Source organism: Cryptomeria japonica, chromosome 3 (assembly GCF_030272615.1).
Source record: "Cryptomeria japonica chromosome 3, Sugi_1.0, whole genome shotgun sequence".
Classification (NCBI taxonomy): domain Eukaryota; kingdom Viridiplantae; phylum Streptophyta; class Pinopsida; order Cupressales; family Cupressaceae; genus Cryptomeria; species Cryptomeria japonica.
In genome coordinates, this window is record NC_081407.1 from 622,970,479 (window position 1) to 622,995,435 (window position 24,957).

At 36.3% G+C, this 24,957-nt stretch overlaps 1 protein-coding gene across 1 annotated transcript in view; it reads left to right on the top strand.

The window, feature by feature from the left end:
* LOC131050073 (putative ABC transporter C family member 15) overlaps window positions 1–24,533 on the top strand; it is a 55,805-nt gene extending 31,272 nt beyond the window's left edge. Inside the window, exons 8-11 of the mRNA XM_057984208.2 lie at window positions 22,869–23,174; window positions 23,324–23,387; window positions 23,654–23,893; window positions 23,975–24,533. Of these exons, the coding sequence (XP_057840191.2) occupies window positions 22,869–23,174; window positions 23,324–23,387; window positions 23,654–23,893; window positions 23,975–24,108 (744 nt within the window). The 3' untranslated portion in view covers window positions 24,109–24,533. The remainder of the gene's footprint in view (window positions 1–22,868; window positions 23,175–23,323; window positions 23,388–23,653; window positions 23,894–23,974) is intronic.
* The last annotated feature ends 424 nt before the right edge of the window (window positions 24,534–24,957 follow it).

The window sequence follows — 24,957 nt, forward strand, 5'->3', positions numbered from 1 at the left end:
TTTCCTAAAACTAACAAGTTCTCAAAAGGATCAAAAGATAAGGTTTGCAAGAGATGAATTCTAATCTAATCCTAGGAATGACTCAATGTAGGCTAGATTTGGTAAGATCCTACCAATTTCAGTATTGCCAAGGAATAACAACTCTACTGAAGTTGATGCGATCTTCTAAGGTGACTAATGATTTTTCAATTCATCAAGGATCATAGACACTACCATGAAGGTACATATCAATAGTTCAATGATGATTGAAGGTTTAAGTAATCCAAATATCTCCAGTTGACCACATAAGGCATCCTTACAATCAGCAAGAAGCTAGTGGTTTGGAACGTGAATCTCACCAAAGATCAAGCTCAACACTTAGTCCTTCAAATTTAAATACTACTTCGACCAAGAATGATTCAAGAAAGTAAGCAACCATGAAAGTAGCCACAAGAATTGCAATAAAACACCATAACTTCAATATTTTATTGATCTCAAAGCCAAAATAGACAACAATTGCTTGAAATTCTCTCTTCAAAACTCAATCTTGCTACAAAATAACTTTCTTCTCTCCAAAAGCTCTAATTCTATTCTGCTATTCTCTATCTATCTTCTAATTTTCTAATGACAAAATGAAAATGAATGAGGGTATATATAGCATCCTCAATTACAATGAACGGCCCAGATCAAAAGAAGATCAACGGCTGAGATTCTGACACCTAAACCCTAATTAGGGTTTTTTACAAAAAGTTCCCCTTTTATTGAACAATATTAAATGCATAGCCAAATATTTAATTGGCACAAAAATCTAGGAAACATAGACCAATGATAATTAAGGTGCCACATCATCTATAACAACCTCTCTTCTAGAACCTTGTTTCCTTTCCAATGCTCCTTCTTGAATCTAGACACAATTCCTTCGATCTCAGCAATAGGAATCTCTGGAAGATTCCTCATTCGTTCCTCCAAGTGGATGACCTGATCAAAAGCCTTGAGCAGAGCTGCATCCCATCCAGGCTCGAGTTCCTTGATTTTCTCAATCAGGAGCATAGTGGCGAACATTTGATCTCTTTGCTCATCTGTGATAACATTCTCATCTTTGCAAAAGATGACCTTGACCTTCTCCTCCAACTCTTGAAGATTCACATCTGTCTCATCTTCAATCCTTCTGCCAAGAATAGAACATAACACCTCAAACACCTTGTCCTGAATTGGATGGATGACCTCCTCAACTTGATTGCATTTGGTACTAATGTCTTCGAAAAGAACTTCCTTCATCTGGAGTAGAGTTGACCACTGGAGTAAATTATGAGCTCCTCCATCCATTATCTTTTCTTGTGCTAAGATCTTCCTTGGTGTTTGCCTGATTACTTGCAGAACAGGAATGATAACATCTCTAGTGTGGGCAAAGGCGGCTACTGTTATCATTAGGTTGTGAATGATCTCAAGGACCTGGATAGCTCGATGGGTGGTCTACATCATTCTTGTTGCGAACTCAATGGCAACGGTATGGGATTTGTCAATCCAAGAGCTCATAAGCTGGACCAAGCTTTTAAATCTTTCTGCCTCGCCAACTGATTCAAGGGGAAGTGCTTGCACAGGAGATACTGCTGGATCCTGACGTCCCAAAGGCTGATTGAGATGGCTAAAGTAGCCTCTCCAAGCGCCGACCTCTCGCTCAAGCTTTCTATTCTTTTCCATTTCTTCTTTAAGCTTGTCTTTAAGTGCCTCAAATGAATCAGTGGCCTCATCCAGTGTCTGCTCGGCTGTGAGTGGACCAAGCTCAAATGTTTCTACATCATACTCTTCTGCAAGGATTTCACCTTCATATTTGTCCACTGCTGGTGTAGCTATCTGCAACTTCCTGGACCCTGTCTCATCTCTGATCATCTTGGACATTTTGGTAGCCTTCCTTCTCTCTGTCACTTCCTGAGAATTTCCAACAAGGCTTTCTAAATCAATTACATTATCTTCATCTTCGATCACAATCACCCTTGTTAGCCTCTCCTTTAACCAATCTGGAATGGCGGACCTTGTCTCTCTAACTTGTATTTCTTTAGGCACTGATCCCTCTTCTCGGAGAGGAGATGTCACTTCATTATCATTCCTGTCTTCATGTAGCTCATTGACTTGGGGAGATTGACTTGATGAACGTTGAGGTGCTTGCCTTTCTTCATGTTTATCATTCTGGACCATTGATTCCATAGATTCCTCAACTTCAAGTACCCTCTTCTCTTGTCCTTGACTTGTCCTTTTTTCATGTCGGGAAGATGTGCCAGATGAGTGATCTCGATGGGCCCCTTGCTTCTTTTTGGAGGGTTCCCTTTTCTCAGGTCTTTCTTTCCTCTTCACGCTTCTAGGATGAGGATTGCCTTCACTTACGCATCTAGGGTGAGGATTGTCTTCATTTGTGCTCCTAGGATGAGGATTGCCTTCGCTTGTGCTTGCTCCACCTTCCCCTGGTCTTTCCTCCAAAGTAAAAGTCATAGGTATGTTCTGTTCTCTCAACTTTTGATGTTGTATATCCACCCATCTGCGAGTACATGACAAAACCGGAGCCATCAAAGCTTTTAAGACAAAAACCTCAGGTTCATTCCAATCTATCTTTACTGCTTTGTCCTCTCGGTCATAAGATGATTGGAGATGTCTGCCACTGTCCTGGGCTTGATCGGCCACTCTGTAAACTTTGCATTTCCTGATGAGATCTAAAGGTAATCTGGAATGCATCTTTCTTTTCACCTCTAAATCACTTGAGAGATTCATCAAAAAGTCCTCTATCTGAAATTCGTGCTTGTACTTTCTACCAACTGTTTCTTCTATATATCCATAAGGATCAAAATTCTCTCTCAAGGCAAAGAATGAAAATGAATATAAGGCCAACTCCTTCTCTGCATCATCCATGGCTAGAGCATTAGGACATACCTCAACCGAATTCCCTAGTATGATAGGCACCGGAATTCCATTTCCATGCCTGTGTCTGAATGCCTTCGCATAAGCCGCCAACTGCCTAGTCACCTCCAGTAACACTATTCTGTCTGTCGGATATCTTGGCAACATATATGGAGGTGAAGGACACCCATGAACTCTAATATATGTAAACTTCTGGAATTGGATAAACCAAGCACCATACCTCTTTACAAGCTCTTGTGCATCTTGAGATATCCGATTGTGAATCCCACCTTGCAACATCCTGGTGATGTTCATCATGAAGGTATCATTAACTAACTTGTAGTTACTTCCAGGTGGGTGATGCAAATGAACATGAGATTCACAAACTCTGACTTCCCCGGGTCCTCTTCTGATCACTCCTCTGTGAGGTAGTCCTGCATATTCAAAACTCCTGATCAAGGCATATATGATGTACGAGCTCATGTGGAATGACTTGGTAGCCTTCAGTCTTCTCAACTGCACGTCCAAGCAATGGCTAATAATTCTAGCCCAATGAATTGTTCCTTTCCCTTGAACTATCACTTGGATGAAGTAGAACATCCACTTCTCAAAATAGAAGGCTTGAGGAGCCCCTGTAACTCGATTGAGTAAAGTTATCAAATCTCTGTATTCCTCCTGGAAGTCAATCCTATGTGGTGTGTTGGGAATCTTGCTCAGGCGAGGACGACTTTTGAGTAACCAATTCTTATTGATGATGCTCAAGCAAGTGTCTGGATCATCTTCGTACATGGACCTAGCCCCTTCCAAGCTTTTGTAAATCATATCTTTATGTTCTGGCAGATGGAGAGCTTCACTGATAGCCTCTTCTGAAAGGTAAGCCAAAGTGTTTCCTTCCTTGGACACGATTGATCTTGATTGTGGGTCATAATGGCGGGCACACTCGATCATCAGCTCATGACACTGGACTGCTGGAGGGAAACTGGCCGCCTTAATAATGCCACTTTCAATTATTCTCCTTGCGACAGGTGATGGCTTTCCAATGTAAGGGACGTCTCGAAACTTCTTCACACTGAAGTTTCCCAAGTTGGTATCTCCAATGTTGTTCCATTTTGACACGATCTTGGTCTCCAATTCTTCATTCTTTTGATCTTCCTTCATGAGGGCTGGACGACTAGTGGATGCTCCTGCCTTTGGGGTCGCCATCTTGATACCTACACAACATTTCATAATGAGCAATATACTTTGCAACGTAGAAATATAGACTAGATTTAAGTTTTAAATTTAGGAAACTTCATGATAAATCTTTGAATTATCATTTCCTAAATATAACTATGCAATTTGGAAATTCAAAATTCAAAATTTCAACATTAAACTAGGAAGATCTCGCCATACCTCCACTTGAGAACTAATTCTAAGAAATAATGCAAAATTAGGCAAGTTCGCTAGGCAAAATGTGGATCAAGGCTCTCCCTTCAACAAAATGGTCTTCCTCTAGACTTCGCAAGCATTAACTTTACCACCTCTATCCTTCAACCAAATTCGCTCCTTCTTAGACCAGATTTCACACCTTTATTGCTTCTTCAAATAGCACTTGAATGGATGATTAAATGATGGATTAAAATGCTTCAAAACACCACAACTATATAGGCGCTCATTACCTCATTCCTCATAGGCCGACTTGGTGAAAATAGGCCAAAAAATAAACAAAATTTAATAAAAGAAGAGGCCGACTTTTATAAAAAATATTAAAATAATACCCCAAGCGCTCTATTTTTAAATTTAATTTAATAATAATTAATTTTAAATGCCTTTATAATTAAAAATTTTGATTTTTTAAAGGCTTAAATTAATTATTAAATATCAACGCACCTTTATTAAATGCCAACTTAATTAGAATATTTCAAGGTTTTAGCGAATTTGGCATTTAATATGAGTTTTTCAAAGTACGTGCTCAAGTATGGGAAAATAGTAGACATGAATAACATCGCTCTGGTCCCTTGGAGAGGGACAGGAGCGCCCATACATTTTAGACCTTGCATTCCTAGTTTTTTACATTCAAAATCCCATCCTTGACGTTCAAAATGGCACTCTTGCTTGGAATTTTGAGTTTAATTCATGTGACCTTTGGAAGGAGCTTGCTTTAAAACATTTTCGCCCTGGTCCCTTGGTGAGGGACAGGAGCGATCCCACCTTTTGTCCTTGGACTTCATTTTCCAAATTGCCAATTCATGGTGTAAGGTAGGCAATGATCATTATTGCTCGTTCTATGCATGCTTAACTCGTTTCTCCAAGGCAACATAGACTCTCCAAAGATTTTCGCCCTGGTCCTCCAGTGAAGGACAGGAGCGATTTTTGTTCTTGAGCCTAGGATTGTTGATTCTTGGGGTCAATTCTTTGTTCACCATCCTCTTAAAGACATTTCTGACTTTGCACAACCTTGCCTTGACGTGGTCTTGGAAGGAAATGATTGATTTTATGAAAAATCGCCTTGGTCATCCAGTAGAGGACAGGAGTGATTTTTAGTTTATAGCACCAATTCTTAACCACATCAATATCTAATTTCCTTCAAGGCACAAAACATCATTCCTTATTCCATCTTGAGTGTTGGAAACGAAAGTAGCATTCCAAAATGTTAGGTTTTTAGGCAAATTTGAAGATTTCGCTCTGGTCCCTTGGTGAGGGACAGGAGCGCCCTAGCCATTTTTCATCAAGTTTTGTGGTCTTTGCAACTTCGTTCTTCCTTGAAGCACTTTAAATATCATTCCAATCTTATGCCTTGACCTGGATTCGTCCCAATTTGGGAAGGAAGACTTGATAATGTGTTTTTCGCCTTGGTCCCTTGGTGAGGGACAGGAGCATCCTTTGAAAATCGCTCTGGTCCCTTGGAGAGGGACAGGAGCGCTTTAGTTACTTAGGTTGATTTTCTCCATTGTGGCCCATTCAAGTTATATTCAACGGGCAAAACATACTTCCCTTGTCCTCTTCAAATCGCGAAATCACTTAAATCTTGCAAGGATAATGTAAATTTGGATTTCAAGCTCCGGTCCTTCAGTGAGGGACAGGAGCAATTTTTGTCTTCAAGGCCAAATCATTACAATTTTCATCTCAAATTTCCTTTGCTGGGGAAGATACCATCCTTTTGCAAGCTATGAACAAGAGCCCAAATCCAAAAAAGGTCCAAAAGGGTGTGTTTGAAAAAAATCGCTCTGGTCCCTTGGTGAGGGACAGGAGCGCCCTTATCTTTCTAGGCCAAAAGTTCAACCTTTCATTGCTAACGACTAAGTCTGGGTGTTCTATCATGTCGATTTCATCCTTCATTGCACCCTTGGCGCTCCAACTTGACCAATCAAGGCCAAGAATGACCTAAGTAAACCATTTCGCCTTGGTCCTTTAGTAGAGGACAGGAGCGAATTCACCCTAAACCTTCAAAATTTATCATTTTCGAGTCTTCAAAATCTTCAAAATCTTCAATTTACGTCCAATTATATCCCCTGGCGACCCTGCATAAAACAATTAAAACAAGTCAGTAACCAAGATGCACCAAATATCATTTTCGCCTTGGTCCCTGGGAGAGGGACAGGAGCGATTTTACCTCTATAAGCCAAAATATCCAAAATTTAGGTCTTCAGTCACTTCACAAGGCATAATTAGGTCATCTCCAAGGCCAGGAATCGGTTATCAAGCCATCAAAAATTTGGTCAAAATTTATCCGGACAAAAATGCACAATTCCATTCTCAAAAATGTTAGCACTTAGACATAGCTTGAATTTGTCCTCAAAAAACCCCGATTGGACCTAACCTGAGACATACCTGACTTCCTGACAGGCTCATCCTATTTCAAAAATTGCAATTCTCAGGAGGATGCTTAATACTCTTTCAAAATTTGACTGGACTCGGCTTGAAAATATCCAATAGAAACCCCTAAGGCTTAACCCTAGTCCAGACAACTCACTCACTTAATCAAAACCCTAAGAGCAGAGAGAAGAACAGGCAAAGCAAAAGCAAAAAGAGGGGGTCTCCATTTTAATGGGGCGATGTGTGAAATGGTCACAACAAGTTGCAAGGTAGCCCCTCGCATTTTGCCAAAACATGTCCCAAAGAGGATAGCATAGTTGGAAATCATCCGACAGTTGAATGAATCTGATGAGACTCACTTGAGGAGCACCAAGAAGGGATCCTTTTTCCCTATCTCCACCAAGTTTTATGACTTCAATTCTACTCACAAAGATGGATTAGGTCAGACCTACTCCATACTGCAATCATACAAAATGAGTCTTGAACCCGCCAAAGCCTTTGATCCAAAAGGCTTTATAAACAAAGTCAGAACAAGCCTTAAGAAATATGCTTTCCCTCATGAGATGAGATATGAGGAGGATGAAATTAGAAATTGTATTATAGTCAAAAAGTGGAAAATAGAAGGGCCAAGTGGAAACTATCAAGAAGGATGAAGAATGAAGGAGAAGAGAGAACCCCAATTAAAAAGAAGCATATGCTGACATAGATGACCCCATTGCAAGAATGCACAAAATGATGGATAAGGTAGATGAGATAAAAGGAAAGCCTCAACCAGAGGAACAAAGACCTACATACTAGCCAAGAAGAGGACCATACATTGCTCCTCCACCATAGGCCTCCACTGCTAAGGGAAAGGAGCCTATAATAATTGAAAATGTTCCCACAAAGGCAGCCTTCTCTACATACTGCTATCCTTGAGCAATTACAAGCTCCAGATATTCCTAAGGAGCAATAGGAAAAAAAGAGGAAGTTAGAGAAACCACCCTTGATTGCATACATAGGGGTCATTGAGGACATTTTTGAAATTGATGATGTGGGAGAAAACATAATTGGAGAGGAAAAGTGGATCAGCCCCCACCATCAGCCCCAAAGGTCCTAGTTATCTCCATGCCTAAAGAATGGATGGGAGTCAATTTGAGATACAACAATGCCAATACCAATGATGTTAGGGCCTTTGCCTCTACATAATTCTTGACGGCTGATGTCATCATAAGAACACAAGAGTTCAGGGTTTTTGCCCTAAGAATCAAGAAGGATGAGCATCAAAGGAATCTCAGCAAATGAACATCAAATGTAAATCCTTCTTAGCTTGAGGAAATTAAGAACCAAGTATTGAAAGAGGTAGGATTTGTTATTGAAAGGATCACCCTAGAAGAGGGGAGTAGAATGGTGAAAGAAAGTAGCTTTCTCTTATTGCCGGAATGGGACATATCCTCAGCTATTGCATTGGATACAATTAGGAGACAATTGCTATTGCCACATAAGAGTAGGCAGAATTGGCCCTCTTAGTATCGGGTTTAAAACCTAAGTTTGAAACGTTGGTTATTTGGGCAATGGCCCCTAATACATATAAGCCTTAGATCAATGATGTCTATAAACTGATAGGAGTGTGATCATCAAGAGGCTATCAAATACCACTACTCCTTAGGCAACGTCCCTTGTAGTTATCCTAACACTTTTCAGTGAGGTAGCAACCAAAAAGTTACAAGCAGATTATGATAGGATACAAGATCAATGCATGAAGGCCCTGATAGAACTTAATCAAGTAAGATTCCAATTGCCTTTTCCTTCAACATTTTCCATTGTGCCTATGGTCACAACTCCCCCAAGCTCTACAGAACTATCTTAACAAGAAAGGGAATCACTTTTTGCCAAGATTAAGGAATTGAATGAGCAAGTAGAAGGCTCAAAAGAAATAGGGCAAACGAATTGAATGGAATTGTGAGGGATCTGATGGACTATAAACTTTCAAGGATAAAAACAAGTTAGATGACACATGTAAAGCCTACTTGGATCTTAAATTTGATACCAGAAGTACTTAATTGATAGGCACAATTTAAAATGCATCGTAGCCAAATGGTCCCCCAAGATGGCAATTTTCAAATGTGTCTACAAGTGTGCAAATTTCGATCCCCATGTGTCTTACGAACTTATCACAACAAAAGATATGTTGATTATAATGGAAGAAGTTACAACATATCTGACTAAATTGGATAGGCTAGTTAAAGACAAGTTGAACCAGTTTGAGAGAATAGAGTAGAGAATTATGCCAATAATTTTGGGAGATCATGGGATTATCAAGCAATTAGATGCATGGAAAGAGCAATTTAATACAATGGTTAGTACTCCCCTCTTTTGTGAGTGTTGATGGAGATGTAGATACAAACTTGTTGAATATCACACTAGATGAATTGTTTGTTTCATAAATGAATCTGGGCAGTTTCATCAAGGAGACCAGGGCAATTTTAGATGCCAGATAAACTATGCACAATGATAGATTTGCAAGGTTGCTTTCTTTCCAATAGTCCTCACAGAATATGTATGTAGAGTGGGTTGGAAAATATAATGACTAAAGGTGACTTTGAGATGCAAAATGAAATAAAATGTGAAAATTTGATTTGCATTTCAATTTGTCTAAGTTGCTTGACATTTTTCCACATCATCATCATCAGTAGGTCATGAGTGTGTAGAAGTTACTTCCTTTAGGCTAGTGCACAAATCCCCAACAACTACAATGACTTCAATGTCCTCTACAACAAGCATAAAGAAAAAAATTGTCTTCAAGTGGAGCCGTTATGCCTTATGGCATATTCTTGTGTAAAACGATTGTCAAATGAAATATGATGTGTACAGGCTTTAAGCTTGTTTGCTCCCTTGTTTCTATAAAAGGGAATTCCAAGCCTTGTATAAAGATTTTGGATGTTACTCCTAGGTAGGTCTTTTGTAGAAGTGTCAAGTCTTAATGTTTTAGAAGAAGGTCAAAGTTTGTAAATGCTAAATGTGTGTATAGCAAATTCCCTATCAGAATACAGAAAAATTGATACATGCTTTTGTTGCAATTGTCTCCAAGATGTATATTCAATCTCTTTTGAAATGAAATGATCAAGGCTATTTAATTTCATCTCTACAATTTTCTTGTGGATTATTATTTTTTTTTCTTCTTTTTAAGGAAAAGATTAAAATGCTCTAAAAAAACATAAAGAATTGGGTTACATGTTAAGGATCTAAAATAAGAGTTCCAACAAATTCCATAAGTAGGGGGTGTTAATGTAATGCATTACTACTTTGAACCCACTGGTTTTTGAGTTCAATTGTTCGAAAGACACATTTATATGCTTTGAATTGATTTTGTAACCCAAGGAAGGCATAGGTCTAGAAATTAATTTGTCTGTTGTCCAAAAGTATACAATTAAAATGACAAATCATTCAAGTATTTTCATGTATTTTACAAGTTATTTCTAATTTATATGTTATCAGAGCTAGTGATTGACCATCTTCACTAATTAAGCTAGATTCTGAGTAGATCATATATGTTTCTTGGTCGATATTTGTGAGAACATGTTTGTTTTACAATACCCTAGTTAAGTGCATAGTAAAATCAACTAGTATTATTAAAGGGTTACCCCCTAGGTCTTCTAGAACCTGAAGTGCAAAGGAAGGTAATTCTATAATTATTCCTGATTGTTGGTCATTGACCTAAAATATTCCATAATAAGACATGGCTAACCTTTAGAAGTTTTTAGATAATCAGCTAGGTAATTCTCTATAAAAAGGAAAATAACCAACAAATCACTCGCTGGATTATGAATCTTGCTTAAGTTCATTATTGTGAGTGCTTAAAATTTCTATAATAGAGATATATAGACCTTTTTTCAAGATCTACCAAGAATCTTCTTTCTTGGCTTGAAGCCAAAATGAAGTATATGCTCACCAACCAAGATTTTGAGTCTTTTTAAATTGTTATTAATTCCATTCTTGTGGACATGTTGCATAATATTGGAGTTATATGTTTTAAACCATGTTGGAAAGATTGGAAATGATATTTTAATATACCATTTCACAAGTAGAAGCCTCACAAAGAATACAATTGACTTTCACTTCACTTGCATATGCTGCAAAAGTGTAATGATAAATGGAATCTCCAATTTTTAGCTACCACATGGCAACAAAAATTATGAATCTTTTGGCTGGCTATCATTGAGTTGACACTTTATCATCTTGCCTAGTGCATTTTATACCAAGATCTTCATATTGGTTCCTAATTGATTTATTTGGGATTTTCCAACCCTTGAACTTTTTATGGGCACCTAGAGATGCTTAGGAACCTTATTGGTTTTGCCCTAGGCCCACGCAATGTGGAATTGGATTCATGATTTGTTCAGTCCTTTTTCCTAACACATGATCTTCCAAGGAGGTTGACTCAAAATCCTTGCTAGTTTCACTTAGATGCGACATTGTTTCAAAATGAGTTCCTATTTAGCATTTTGAAATAAATAATTCAGCCCTTCTTTTTGGATGCACTGCTGATAGTAATTCCTCCATCTATTCTAAATCTATGATAATAAATTTGTAATTGAAGTAACCCATCTCTAATAATGCAGTCTAGATTAGGTAGTTTAATGAAAAATTACCTAACATAGTACCAAAATTAATCAACATATTTAAATACAATATGGAAACAACAATGTCAAACATGAGTAAATTTTATTACTTCCTATATCTCAAATATACTTTAAAAAATATATAGTACTACAAAAGATGTAGACACTTTCTATAACCTACCTCTTATCCAACATTGTGGTTTTTTACAGAAAAATCATTCTTCAGAAAAAACCATTCTTAAAAAATAACAAGCCTATTCCCCTATTCATTTCTCTATTCATCTATTTTTGCAATAGCTATCGAGAAACCCATTAACCAACCCAAAATACCATATTCTTTTACAAAACCTTCTATTAAAGACAAAATACCCCAAACTATAATTGTAGATTCTACCAAGAAACTCTCCAATGCTAGTTGAAATTCCATCCATGGAATAGCACACAACCCAACATGAGTTCAAATGGCCAAGAAAAAATGAAATCAACCCATGAACAACTTAGGAAATACTAAGAAAATGCCTAGCTAACGAAAAATTGACTCATGCAAAAGCTAGGTCACAAGCCACAAACAAAGAGGAATATGGAAGGTTGTGGCAATGGTAAGATATGAGTTGTCTAGATCAGCACACCTCTCCAACTCCTACTAGGAGTAAAATATCTCCAACAACTGATACAAAAATCTTTGCATATCCACATTGCTAAAAGCAATAGTAGTTGCTAGAAATAGTTTATTCTACTAATGCCAAGGTTAGAAAAGGACAGAAGAGTAAATTCATAGGAAATCACTAGCGATTATCACAAAGAAAACAATTTTTTTGAGATTTCAATGAGATCATGACCTTTCATAAGTAGGAAATTATATCGCATAAATCAGTGACAATCATGATATCCAATCAACACAATAAATAACTCAGCATTAATTTCCTTTATATTCCTTCTTGTAGTTTTGAGATGCTCAAATTTAAATGAGTGTAATACACTATATCACTTGGGAAGTCATCTTGAAGCATATCACATAGTCCCTATTGCATTAATTGAAACAACCCATTTACACAAAGTTTGTCCAATTGCAGCTTGATTTTGGACTATAGCAACTTGAAGATGGCTTGTAGCATAGACGAAAATGGTTTGAAATATATAAGAAACTTGTATCCTTTTTATAGCATTCATTGAGAAAGCAAGTTGACAAGAAACAAGAAACACACAAAAACAAAAGGGCGAAAAAACAAGAAAAAATAAGGTGTACTATTTTTTGTGATATAGTATAGCTTGTGGACATATATACTCTTGCAGCAAACATATTAGGAAAGTGAAATGTTCCATCAATTTAAGTTCATGAACATCTTAAGGAACTTGAGATTATATGATTGAGATCCCATTCTTACTTTTGATCCAAGTTATTTATTCATCTATCTTATTTCTCTTCTTCACCAAATTTTCAGTACTAGCTTTTTCTCATCTACTTACTAATCGTTTCAATCCCATCCTTTACTTTTAGCTTTTTTGATAACTATTACACCCAAACTTTCATTGATGAATCTGAATCTTCTATTACTGCTACGCTTCTTTGACCCTCATAATTTGAGGGAAAAAAATTGCCACATTGAAAATTGGTGAGACATCTATTGGGAGCTTTATCTCACATACACTTTCTACAAATTTCCTCAAGACCCTACATGATCCTATCATTTTTCCCTCTCCTTCCATATGTGAACAAAGACCAATTCTCTAACTAGAAATTTTGATCTATTCTATCAAAATTAAAATATTTCTTGTGATTTATGTTGCTCTTCTCCAAATATTATTTGACTTATTTGAGTAATTCTTGCATATTCCCGGAACTACTTCTAAACTATTTGTACTTCTCAATTCATCTACTATTTCGGGTCATACTCATTTGAGTAGTCTTTGAAAATAATTTCAGCAATCTTTCTAACAAAATCTACACCTACCCACTGTCCCAGCCAGCTTTTGGTATCTTTATTAAGTATTTTTCCATACTCAAATGCATTCTAGGACTACTACCCCATTCTCCATTTTCTTTTAATGGACTCAATGTAAAATTTCTTCCATCCCTCACCATAGTATAGATGTTCTTTCTCCTATCATACATAACCCTCCTATAAAATTGCCAAGGGCTCCCTAATAAGACGTGATAAGCATCCATGGACATAACATCACATAAAACCTCATATTTATAAGAACCAATCTACAGAATCACTAGACACCATTCATTTACTACAATTTGATGTCCCTTTTACAACCATGAGACCTTTTACGATCTTGGATACTCATTCTTCTTTAAACCTAGCTTATCCACCATTTCTTCAGACACTAGATCATTTGTGTTACCACTGCCAACAATAGTTATTTACAACACTTGTGATTTTTTATGGTTCAAAAATTAATCTTACTTTGCAATATCTCATTCCCCTTTTGGGATGGGGTGGGGTGTGAGTGGGGGAGGGAGGGTTGGGGGCAGAGGTTTAACACCAACTCTTTTTAGCACAATATTCTCTGTGTTTTCAGGTGAAGCAACAATTTCTTCATTTACTTGAGCAATATGATTTCTAGTCCCACTTCTTCTACTGTTCTATTTTATTTGTTGTCACTCAAATGCACAATGACCTCTATATCCACACCTATATTATGCTATTGAAGCGTCTACATGTTCCAAAGTTAGCCTCTTCCTCTTGAATAATGTTCCCCTTCTTTAGTGTTTTGGTTTCAATTACCATTTTGAGAATTTTCTACTTTCTTTCATAACTATGTTGATCTCTACTATTGTTAGCTTGACCCCTTGCGCTAGAGAATCTTCTATGTTCTCCTTCTCTAGTGTTTTGGTTTCAATTATTATTTTGAGAATTTATTTTTTTCTCTTTAATAACTATGTTTCTCTCTATTATTATAAGCTTGTCCTCTTTCCCTAGAGAACCTTCTTTTTCCTCTTGAATTATTCTATTGTCTTCTAGACAATTTCTCTTACACACTGAAATCACATTAATAAACCTCTTCTATTGAACTTAATCTTAACCAATTAAATTGAATTTGAATAGAAATACAGTACTAATTTACATACCTTGAAATATTTTTCTTCATCATCTTCCACATGATTAGCTCGAATGGTGAGCCTGTAAAGTCCTCAATATAGTCTTTCACACATCTCCTTTTTCTTTAGATTCTAAATTTTTTTTGGGTAAACTTAATTGATAACCTATTGGTACGAATTTAGACTTCAATTTATAAGCATTCTATTCCATGTTTTATTCTCTTTACCTCTTCTTTGTCTTTCTGTCAACACATGATCTCACTATAAAGATGCGTGCCTTTTAATTTATTGTAGGAAAACTTTACCTTTTGGGGGTCCTCCCTTGATTCATAAAAAAAATAGACCATCTCAGAAATATAATCTATAAGTTCTTTAGGGCTTAAAATTTCACTATAGTAGGGAGTATCCAATCTTGGTTTACTACTTGTTTTCAGTTTATCCCTCAAAAATATATCTTTAGGTTGGTCCATCTATCTTCTACCTCCAATGGTTGATCTTTTGCTTTTTGTATTCATGTATTATTTGTGCTATCTCCAATGCATACAATCTAGTTGCTACTCCTCTTAGCATCTCCGCTATATCTGCAGCCCTAGTTGCTTGATGTCTTCCTTGTGGCATATCATCTTCTTTTTCTCTCTATAGTTGTAGGATCCCACAAATACACCCACAACGATCTGCTAGAGCCTCTTCATTACATATCTCAACAAATATATTTTCAATGGTACCATTTAATGTACTCTAGATCAGGGAGTTTAATGAAAAAAGACCTAGTAGCCCATAAATTAATCAACACATTCAAATGTAATATGAAAGCTGAAATGCCAAATGACAATAAAATTATTACCTTATGCAGCTCAATACAAACTACTTAAAATATAATTAGTGCTACAAAAGTTGTAGATGCTTCTTGTAATCTACCTCTTATCGAACACTAGTTTTTTCAAAAAACTACCTAAGAAAATAACAAGTTAATTCGCCAATTTGTTCCTCTATTCCTTTCTTTCTGTAATAGCCAAAAAGAAGCCCACCAACAAACCCAGAAGCCTGTATTCTTTTGTGAAACCCAAATAAAAGACAAAAAAACCCAAACTTTAGTTGTAGATCCTGCCACACAACTCTTCTAGTGCCAATTAAAAAGATAGCAATGGAATAGCATGCAACACAAGAAGGAAACTGCCCTAGCATAAGTTCAAACAACCAAGAAAAGAATGAATCAATCCATACAGAGCCATGAGAAACACCAAGAAGATGCCCAGCTAACTAAAATTGATAAATGCAAGAGCTAGGTCAAAATCCACAAAGAAAGATGAATGTCAAAGGTCATGGCAATGGCTAGATGTCAGCTATCTAGATTAGCATACCTCTCTGATTCAACTACCAAGAGTAAAATATCTGTAATAACTCAGACAAGAATCTTTGTGTATTGACTACATTGCTGAAAGCCTGAAAGCAATAATAATTGCTAGAAACAACTTGTCCTATGGATGTGAAGGTTAGACAAAAAGAAAGTGTCATTAAATAACAAGAAAATCACTGACGGTTATCACAAAGAAAACAAACTGTTGCAGAGATTAGCATGATTTTGTGACCCTCCATAAGTAATCAATGAAAATCGTGATGTCCAATCATCCTAATAAATAATTCAAGAGTAATTACCTTTGTATTCCTTGTCATAGCCTTGAGACACTAGAAGTTAAACCGAAGTGATACATTATAAATTTATATCACTTAGATAGTCATTCTATAGCAAATCACAGTTCCTATCACAAGATACATATTCCTTGTTGCATTAACTGAAACAACCCCATTTACACAATGTTTTTCCTATTAGGAGCTTGATTTAGGACAAAAGCAAGTTGAAGATGGTTTATAGCATAACTGAAGATGGTCTGAAATGTATAATAAACTTGCATTCTTCCTGTAGCGTTCATTGAGAAAGCTAGTTGAAAAGAAACATTCAACAATAAACACACAAAACTAAGTGGGAAAAATATAAAAACATAAGAACTACTATTTTTGGTGATGTAGAATAGCTTGTGGATCTAGATGCTCTTGCAACATCCAAGTAATTTTTTTTCATTATTGACAACATCTTGTATGGTTGTTCGAGTGGCAATGACCTCCCCTCCTTCCAATAGGGATCAATCCCCCACCACACAACAAGGATGTCAACATGGTAGAAGTTAGAAAGCTGGTGAACAGGGTGATTTTTGTATTCCTCTATGCAGTGCTCATGGTCATAGTGTTCATGGTGGTTCCTAGTCAATATTGCTATCATTTGGCTTCTCCCAGTGCTGCAATAGAGCTCTTTGATGGCCTAACAATGGCAAATTCTATTGTCCCCAGCTATTTCTCTTCCTAGGGGTGCAAGGTAACCTCTTGAGAAAGTGCCAATTCATGAAGATCAAGCACATGATGATGTTCTTATTGCTTGAGAGCCTATTCTTGATGATCATGATAACTTGAATGTGTGGAAACTAGATGACCATGACTCACCTCCTACTATGGTTTCTATACTTGTTGCTACTTAATAACTTTGTTTTCTCTGTGGATGTGACGTTTAAGGCTCTGCCCAAGAAACTCTATCAAAAATATTTTACATCAACTTTCAGAAGGTCAAGAATATTTAGCATTGTGTATGATTCCTTTACATCTATTAAACCTTTTATCAATGGGAATCTTGATATAATTCAATCTTGAAAACAACTTCTTATCCATAGCTGACAAGCTCTTTCTACAAGCACGCTTGAACAGACTAACTTTGAGATACAAACTTTCTAGCATATGCAAATCTATAAAGACAACTGACCCTTGTCTCTAAATAGGTGGTTATTTATCTCTTTCAGCAGAACCCAAATTTTTAAGATAGGCATATTTAACCATAGAGGAACAAATTACTGCTTCTTGAGGGCCATAGAAGGAAGGTATCCATAAGAGAGCTTGAGCATACACACTCTAAACCTAATTTATGAACTGCAATTCCCCAAATCTTGTGTGAATAAGGGCAATGAAATAGGGTTTGAATGGTTGATTGTGCACTCTCGTAGCACAAGCAATAGACTGATGGGCCTATCCAGCCTCTACTTTGGAGTTCACCAAATTCAATACTATTTTATTACTATAAATTTTTCTTCATTGTTATAGTACTTTGTGATCTAATGATTATTAGTTCCACCATTCAATACTATTGCTATTATAGCCATAGTTGGCTTTGTCTTGTGACATGAGCTCGTTATCAGGCCAGGAGTCCTAGTGTTTGGCAAACGGAGTTCTTCCGTTTGATACTTTTGTTCTTGATGGTAGAGCAATTGAGATATATTCTTTCTGCATGAGGAGTTGCGTGTATATCAATGAAGTTCATAAACCTTAATTGATCTCCATGCATTTTAATATTTAAGATGTAAAACAGTAAAACAGATCAATAGTTGAAGATTGTAACTCAGCCATGTTCTTGGATCATAGAGTTCTAAAAGATGAGAAGTTGAGAACAAATTCTTGAAGCAGAAATTTAGCTTGTGGATGCAGCTGCATCTACCATACAACATTTGATGGATCATAGTTTGTAAATTAGGAGGAAAGAGGCCTTGGAAAGGTATTCCTATTTGATAATTTCGTCTGCATTGCTGTGGCTATTGGATTAAGAATGTCTAGGTTCATTGAATGAAAGAACAAGGATAATGCTAAAAGTGCTACATGTTCCAAGTCTCTAGAGGAATCAAATATCAATGATTCAAAACATTGAAGTGAAGGTCGGTGTAATCTTCATGAGAAGATTGTGCAGATTGGTAGTAGGTGCCTTGATCTTGGCAAACAGCACAAAGATTGGTACACTATATAAGTTGGATGTCGCTAGATATCCAAGTGAGTGCCAACTTTGCTTCTTTGGATCTAATCAGCAAAGGTTCCAGGGGAACAACTTAAAGGTCACCAAGTCTTATACTTTGGCATCAATAATTTGGGTATATTGAATATCATGGAGTGCAAACATTGGGCACCAAGGATATGGTGAAACAAAGACGTATGAAATTGTCTCTTTGGGAAGCATAGGAATGTAAACTTTTCTTTAAGTGAGGGTAGGGCTCAAGGGCTTCTAGTTTTGGTTCATTCTCATATATATAGGCCACTGGAGGTTGTATCTTTAGAAGATGCCAAATATTTTTTAAACTTTTGTTGATGATTACACTAGGAAATTTTTGATATATTTTTTCAAGGAAGAAAACTGATGTATTAGAAATTTAGATATTTTAAAGAAATTTATGGCCCAAGTGGAAAGGCACACATTTAAAATTAAAAAACAAAGAATTCAATAAGTTATAATGTGGCTGAATGTCTCTCCAAAGAATTTGATTTCTTCCAAATTCATGGCATTTCAAGGAAAGAAACTATCCCGTATAATTCTTATTAGAATGGGATTGCTCAAATGTTGAACAGGATTCTCTTATAGATAGCAAGCATCATGAAGACTGATACAAATATCAGTTAGGCAATAGCTAACTATCTGATGAATGGGTCTCTCTTTCTGTCTTACGAGATAAAAATCCAGAAGAGGCATGGAGTGGGATAAATCCTTAGGTTGGACATATAAGGTTGTTTCAATGTAACACATACACGTGCATTCTGAAGGAGAACAGAAAGAAACTGGCTCTAATTCTTTAAGGAATTTGATATGACAGACTTAGAATCTATCTTCTCGACATCCTTAGGATTGAAGCGAAATGAGATTTTCTGAGTATGAAACTTTGATTGGATCAAAAGAAGTACACTCATACTTCAAGAGTTTAGGAGGATGGACTACAGGCCTGCAGGCAGTCCTTCAGTGAGATTCAAGTTATCAAATGACATATGCCCTACGATAGCTAGGCAGGAATAAGAATGGAAAGAAAACCTTATGCTAAGGCTGTAGGATCACTTATGTATGCCATGCTATGCACCAGACTTCAAAAAGTGAGAATGGTAAGTGGATTACGGCAAACATTGAGAGGTTGCATTGGATAGTTGTGAAGAAAATTATAAAATGTGCACATGTTTTCATGGACTTTGGGCTATGGTACCAAGGAAAGCAGGGTGTTGAATTTTATTTAAAATTTTTGTAGAAGAAATCAGTTAAATGAGTAAAAGCCAACAATTGTTAAGTAGGTAAGTTTATTTTTTATATGTCTGCTAATGAGATTTCCATGGAAGTGATTTGGTTAAGTAGTTTATGTGAGGACTTTGGATTCAACAAAGGAGGTTTAATTGTTCATTGTGACAACCAAACTCCCTTGAAAACCATGCAATTAGAAGGATCATTTATGTGTGCTATACTATGCATCAGACCACAAAAAGTGAGAATGGTAAGTGGATTATGGCAAACATTGAGAGGTAGCGTTGGATTGTTGTGAAGAAAATCATAAAATGCGCACATGTTTCCATGGACTCTGGGCTATGGTACCAAGGAAATAAAGGCGTTGAATTTTATTCAAAACTTTTGTAGAAGAAATCAGTTAAATGAGTAAAAGCCAATCATTGTTAATTAGGTTACGGTTATATTTTATATATCTGCTAATGAGACTTCCATGGAAGTGTTTTGGTTAAGTAGTTTACATGAGGACTTTGGATTCAAGCGAGGAGGATTAATTGGTCATTGTGATAACCAAAGTCCATTGCAAACCATGCAAGTAGAAGGAACATAGAATTTAAGTACCATTTTGTGAAAGAAATGGGAGACGGCAGTATACTTATCCTGAATTAATGCAAGACAAAATAAATGTTGAAGATAGTTTGGCAAAATCAGTCAATGGAGATAAACTCACTTGTTGCAAGGATTTTCCATTGGAGTGCTACCCTTAAAAATATTATTGCCAAGTAGGAGAATTTTGGAAAAAGTGCTCATCATTTTTCCTACTAATGCATATAAGGTAGCAACCGTAGCATGTAGTGGGTGTACCCTTCATAGTGCGTTTGTGGATACCTTGTTGTTTGTCCTATGCTGTAGAAAGTATATGCTATGGATTTCTATATTATTCCTTGTAATCCATTGCTGCTATATGGAATTGAATAGGGATGGAGAGCATCCATTTGATGTGAATGACATATTCCTAGAAATTATCTTGGTGCTCAACGAAGGAAGGATTAAAATTGGCAAGATATACTTGTAGCATTGACATCCTATGTATACATATCAGCAAAAGTAATTGTACTTATCATATGACTTGGGAAATCTTTGGTGTTCAATTGGTGACTACTCTCCTTATCTCATCTCTTATTTTGTTACTTTTGTTCTCTTTACCCCTGCAATCTTATTGATTATAAACTCTATTATTATTATCTAGCTGCTGGAAGGTTTCTTCTGTTATACTTATTTTGTCAAGCTCTTGAAGCTTAGATTCCTTATATTTCAAGCGTGCATGCAAAATTTCCATGCCAAGCAACATTATCCTCTACTATCACTTTGGAAATATTCTATTGGAAACTAGTGGCTTTCTCATGTTTGCAGAAGTTGGTCCCTTTCCATGTCTAATTCAACTTCCAATGTAATGTTCCATGCCATGTCATAATTTAGCCTTTACACATGTAGCATTCCACATAGTCTCTAGTCTTTACAATTCCTATTTATGTTTCTCTAAATGCTTTGCACTCTTGCATTTCTATAAATGCTTCTATCCTCACATATTTTGACTTCTCTGAATCTACTTAGGAGTGTCACAAAGTTTCTTCTTCATGCAGAGACGTTAAATGTTCCGATGGTGCACCATCATGATGACATTCAATCCAGAAAATACAATTTCTATACAGTATATACCTCAAGAAAGGAATATTTTTCTTGGCTTTTGTCACTAATATTAACTCTTGGATTCTTTATCTTAGGTTGCAAAATTTGAATTAGAGATTTTTATCTTTTCAATCAATTTTGGTCAAAATGACAGTTATGAATACTAAGCTTCTTTAGGTTTCCCTTTGTCGTCCTTCCTATCAATTCAAAATATTGTTCCCTTATTACCTTTGTCATAAAGAGAATCTACGTTGTTATTCTAAACAACAATTATAGTGCAAAGATAACATAATTTATATCCAAGAGTACATTTTTTCATTTAGAAACTCAAGTCAGAATTTGTCTAAAAGCTTTGTACATGACAAAATTAATTGAAGAAAATGTGAAATTAATCACATTATTATTTTTCCCTAGAGATAAAATACATACTAGCTAAGGAAATTTTAGAATAGAAATAAGGGGGTGCCCAGAAGCACATCACCTTCCAGCAGTTACTAAAAATGCGGCTCCATATACAGACTTTGATTATAGTGTTGAGATCTCTGTCTTTATTGTCTTCAAAAAAAATTGGGCCAGTTTCGTCCACCAAATATGGGAGGTTGCCCCCCAATCTCACAAGGTTTTGCGATACATTGACCCTGAAAGAGGAGGAAGGGAAAAGTTAGTGTCTTTTTTGATACTGCTGCATAACGGATTACAGTGGTACATAAAAAATCTTCGTTTGAGCTACCACATAGAGCTTTGCGTACACATTTTTGTTCTTTATGGTTATACATATTTTTTTCCCTATATGAATGTGCCTTACAATATTTCATGTCTCATGGTAATTGAAATCCAGCTAAAGAAAGGAATAGAGGTCAGTCCAAGAATTGACCTTCATGGTCATCACCAATTCACTAACTTGAGAAACACAAATTCATCTTATAGTCAATTGGGATTGAAGGAGAGCCGTGATATTGTGCTATACCCTAGTAGAATGAAAGATGGAGATGGAAACAATTCCAATGCGCCAAGGTTCTCAATCATCATATTTTAGACATAAAATACTTGTTAGCAATGTTATGGATGATTCATCAATGTTTGTGAAGCATTAATGATTAGTGTTACAAAAGTGTATCTGTGGAAGAATAATATAAAGGCTGATCACCCCGAAGAAACAAGATAAAGTGCTTGAGGAGACTTGGACCCATGCTTACTTTGTCATTCTTTATCTCAGATGCCTAAATGTGGTTAAGTATAAGAGAGCAATCCCTAACAATGTATAGGATGCAAAAAAATGGAAGATTGTTAAAAATCTCCATTCTCATCTTCTGTACCTTTTGTTCCCCAGGAAGTTCCTTGACACTAGTAACTGTGCATGTGCTGGCTAGGCTGAGACATCAGATCACCTTCTATTTGTAATTTCATGTATATTAAGAATTTCCATTTGATTTATCCAAGTTGGAGTATATCTTTATTTTCCTATTCAAATAGAAAGATTTCCACTTGAAAATAAGCTTGTGTTACATTGATTTCAAACCCAAGTTACTCATGACTAGCAAACCAGCCACATCATCCTAATCTGGAGACTGTCAAGTAATGGTGAAAGTAGGATATTACACAAATTATAAACTTACAATCACTAATGCTGTTGAAGAGTTTCTCGGGAAAAACCAAGGAAAGTACCTTTCTCCATTCTTTGCAGGGGTTGTTCAACCACTCCAACTAGCCACTCCATTTATAACTTTTGGTAATAAACCTATAGATGCTATTCAATGCAATTGTTATGAACTTTGAAATTTTAGCATTGCTTTGTAATTCTCAGGTCCGGTACGGCAGACACTTACCTTTTGTCCTGAAAAGTCTTACATGCACATTCCCCGGAAGACAAAAGATTGGAGTTGTGGGGCGTACAGGAAGCGGCAAATCCACTCTTATTCAAGCTCTGTTTAGGGTTGTTGAACCCACAGAAGGTAAAATTATTATTGATGGTGTTGATATCTGTTCAATAGGTCTTCATGACCTCAGATCCAAACTCAGCATAATCCCTCAAGAACCAGCAATGTTTCAAGGAACAATCCGAGAGAATCTTGACCCCCTTGGAGAATACACAGATATAGAGATATGGCAGGTAAATTCCATAAAACCCCAATTACTCTTTTACCTGAAAGTAAACAGTTTTCTACGTTAATATTTAGGTTTTATAGCAAGAAAAACTTTTTACAGCTGTTTGTTTCTTTTTTTAAGACGAGAATTTTTTGTTTGTCAATGTTGTTTCAGACTCTGGACAAATGTCAGCTGGGAAATCTGATGCGATCAAGGGAAGAAAAAATGGGCTCAAGAGGTATAAATAGCACCTTGAGACAACACATTTCATCTCAGATTTAAATTAGTCTATATTTCCATTCTTTTTCACCTTTCATTCTAAAACACTGGGAGTAGTTGCTAATGGTGAATCATAGCTACTGTTTTTATTCTGTCGAGCAAAATTTGCAAAAAGTACAATCAAATAGAATCTCCAGAAAACTTATATATCGTCTCAAAGTGTTGAGTAAGAGCCCTATAATGACACAATTTTACCTAGTAACTTATACTATTTAATTGTTACAGTGACTGAAAACGGAGAAAACTGGAGTGTGGGGCAACAACAGCTGGTGTGTTTGGGAAGAGCGTTGCTTAAACGAAGTCGAATTCTAGTGCTTGATGAGGCTACTGCTTCTGTGGACACAGCAACTGACGCTACTATACAAGCTATTATCCGCTCCGAGTTTGCAGATTGTACAGTTATAACCATTGCTCACAGAATCCATACTGTAATTGACAGCGATCTAGTTTTGCTTCTCAGTGAAGGTAGATTAACATCTTTAAATTGTGATTCTGACGTTTTTTCACATGGAGAAGTTGATGGACATGTATTCGTTGTATGAGCAGGAACCCTTTTGGAATACGACAGCCCATTGAAGTTGCTGAAAAATAAGAATTCGGCTTTCTCCAAACTAATTCAGGAGTACTCTACCAGATCGGGCAATGCTGATAAGTTTCAGACGCAGTTTGAAATTGAATAGAATGAAGCTTTTTCTTCGAAATTTAGTATCCAGGGAACACCCATTTGAAATTTCACATTCAAATTTCGATCATACCATTGAGAGCCCAAAATTAATAGCAACATATTTGTCAGGGGATATTTATCATTTTTCAGGCAGACTTGTGGCAATAATTCCATTGTCGTCTATTGAAATTCTGCCTCTGATTGGATTTGGTTCTTACTTCCATGTGGACTGGATGTTCAAATAGTTAATAGACATTTAAGGTGAAAAGCACTAGAATTTAATGACTTCAGTGGTAACCGACTATACCTATATAAATAGGAGATTGCTTTTAATCATAGCCATTGCTGTAATTGTTTTCCTTTGCTTCCAATCGAATTCACAATCTGTTAGGAAGGATCTTTAAACTTTTGTCTATGAAAGTGACAGTATTATTTATATTAATTGTATAAGTTTTTGAAAAATATAATATAAACTAGCATAATAAAGGAATATAGGTAATAATGGTTCATAATTAATCTAGGGGGATTTGAATCTTGATGATACCGTCAACAATGTCTCAATTTAATTAATACAATGTTGGATGAATCCTTAAATTCTTATTATTATATTATATTTTTAAATTTCTATTAAACTTTTAATAGAGGCAATCAAAATATGATGACATGATGTTTGCTCTTGTAGCTTTTTTAGATCAGGTTTCTCCAGATATTTTGGTTGCGGTTGTTAATGTGTTTTCATGTATATATTTCCTTCTTGATTCAATGAAGGTAGTTATATCTCTTCCGAGTGTAGTTGTGCCTCTACAGGGGGTTGCTCGGGATTATCAGAATGAAGATGCTTCCCAGCCCTTGTCCCCTTCAGATG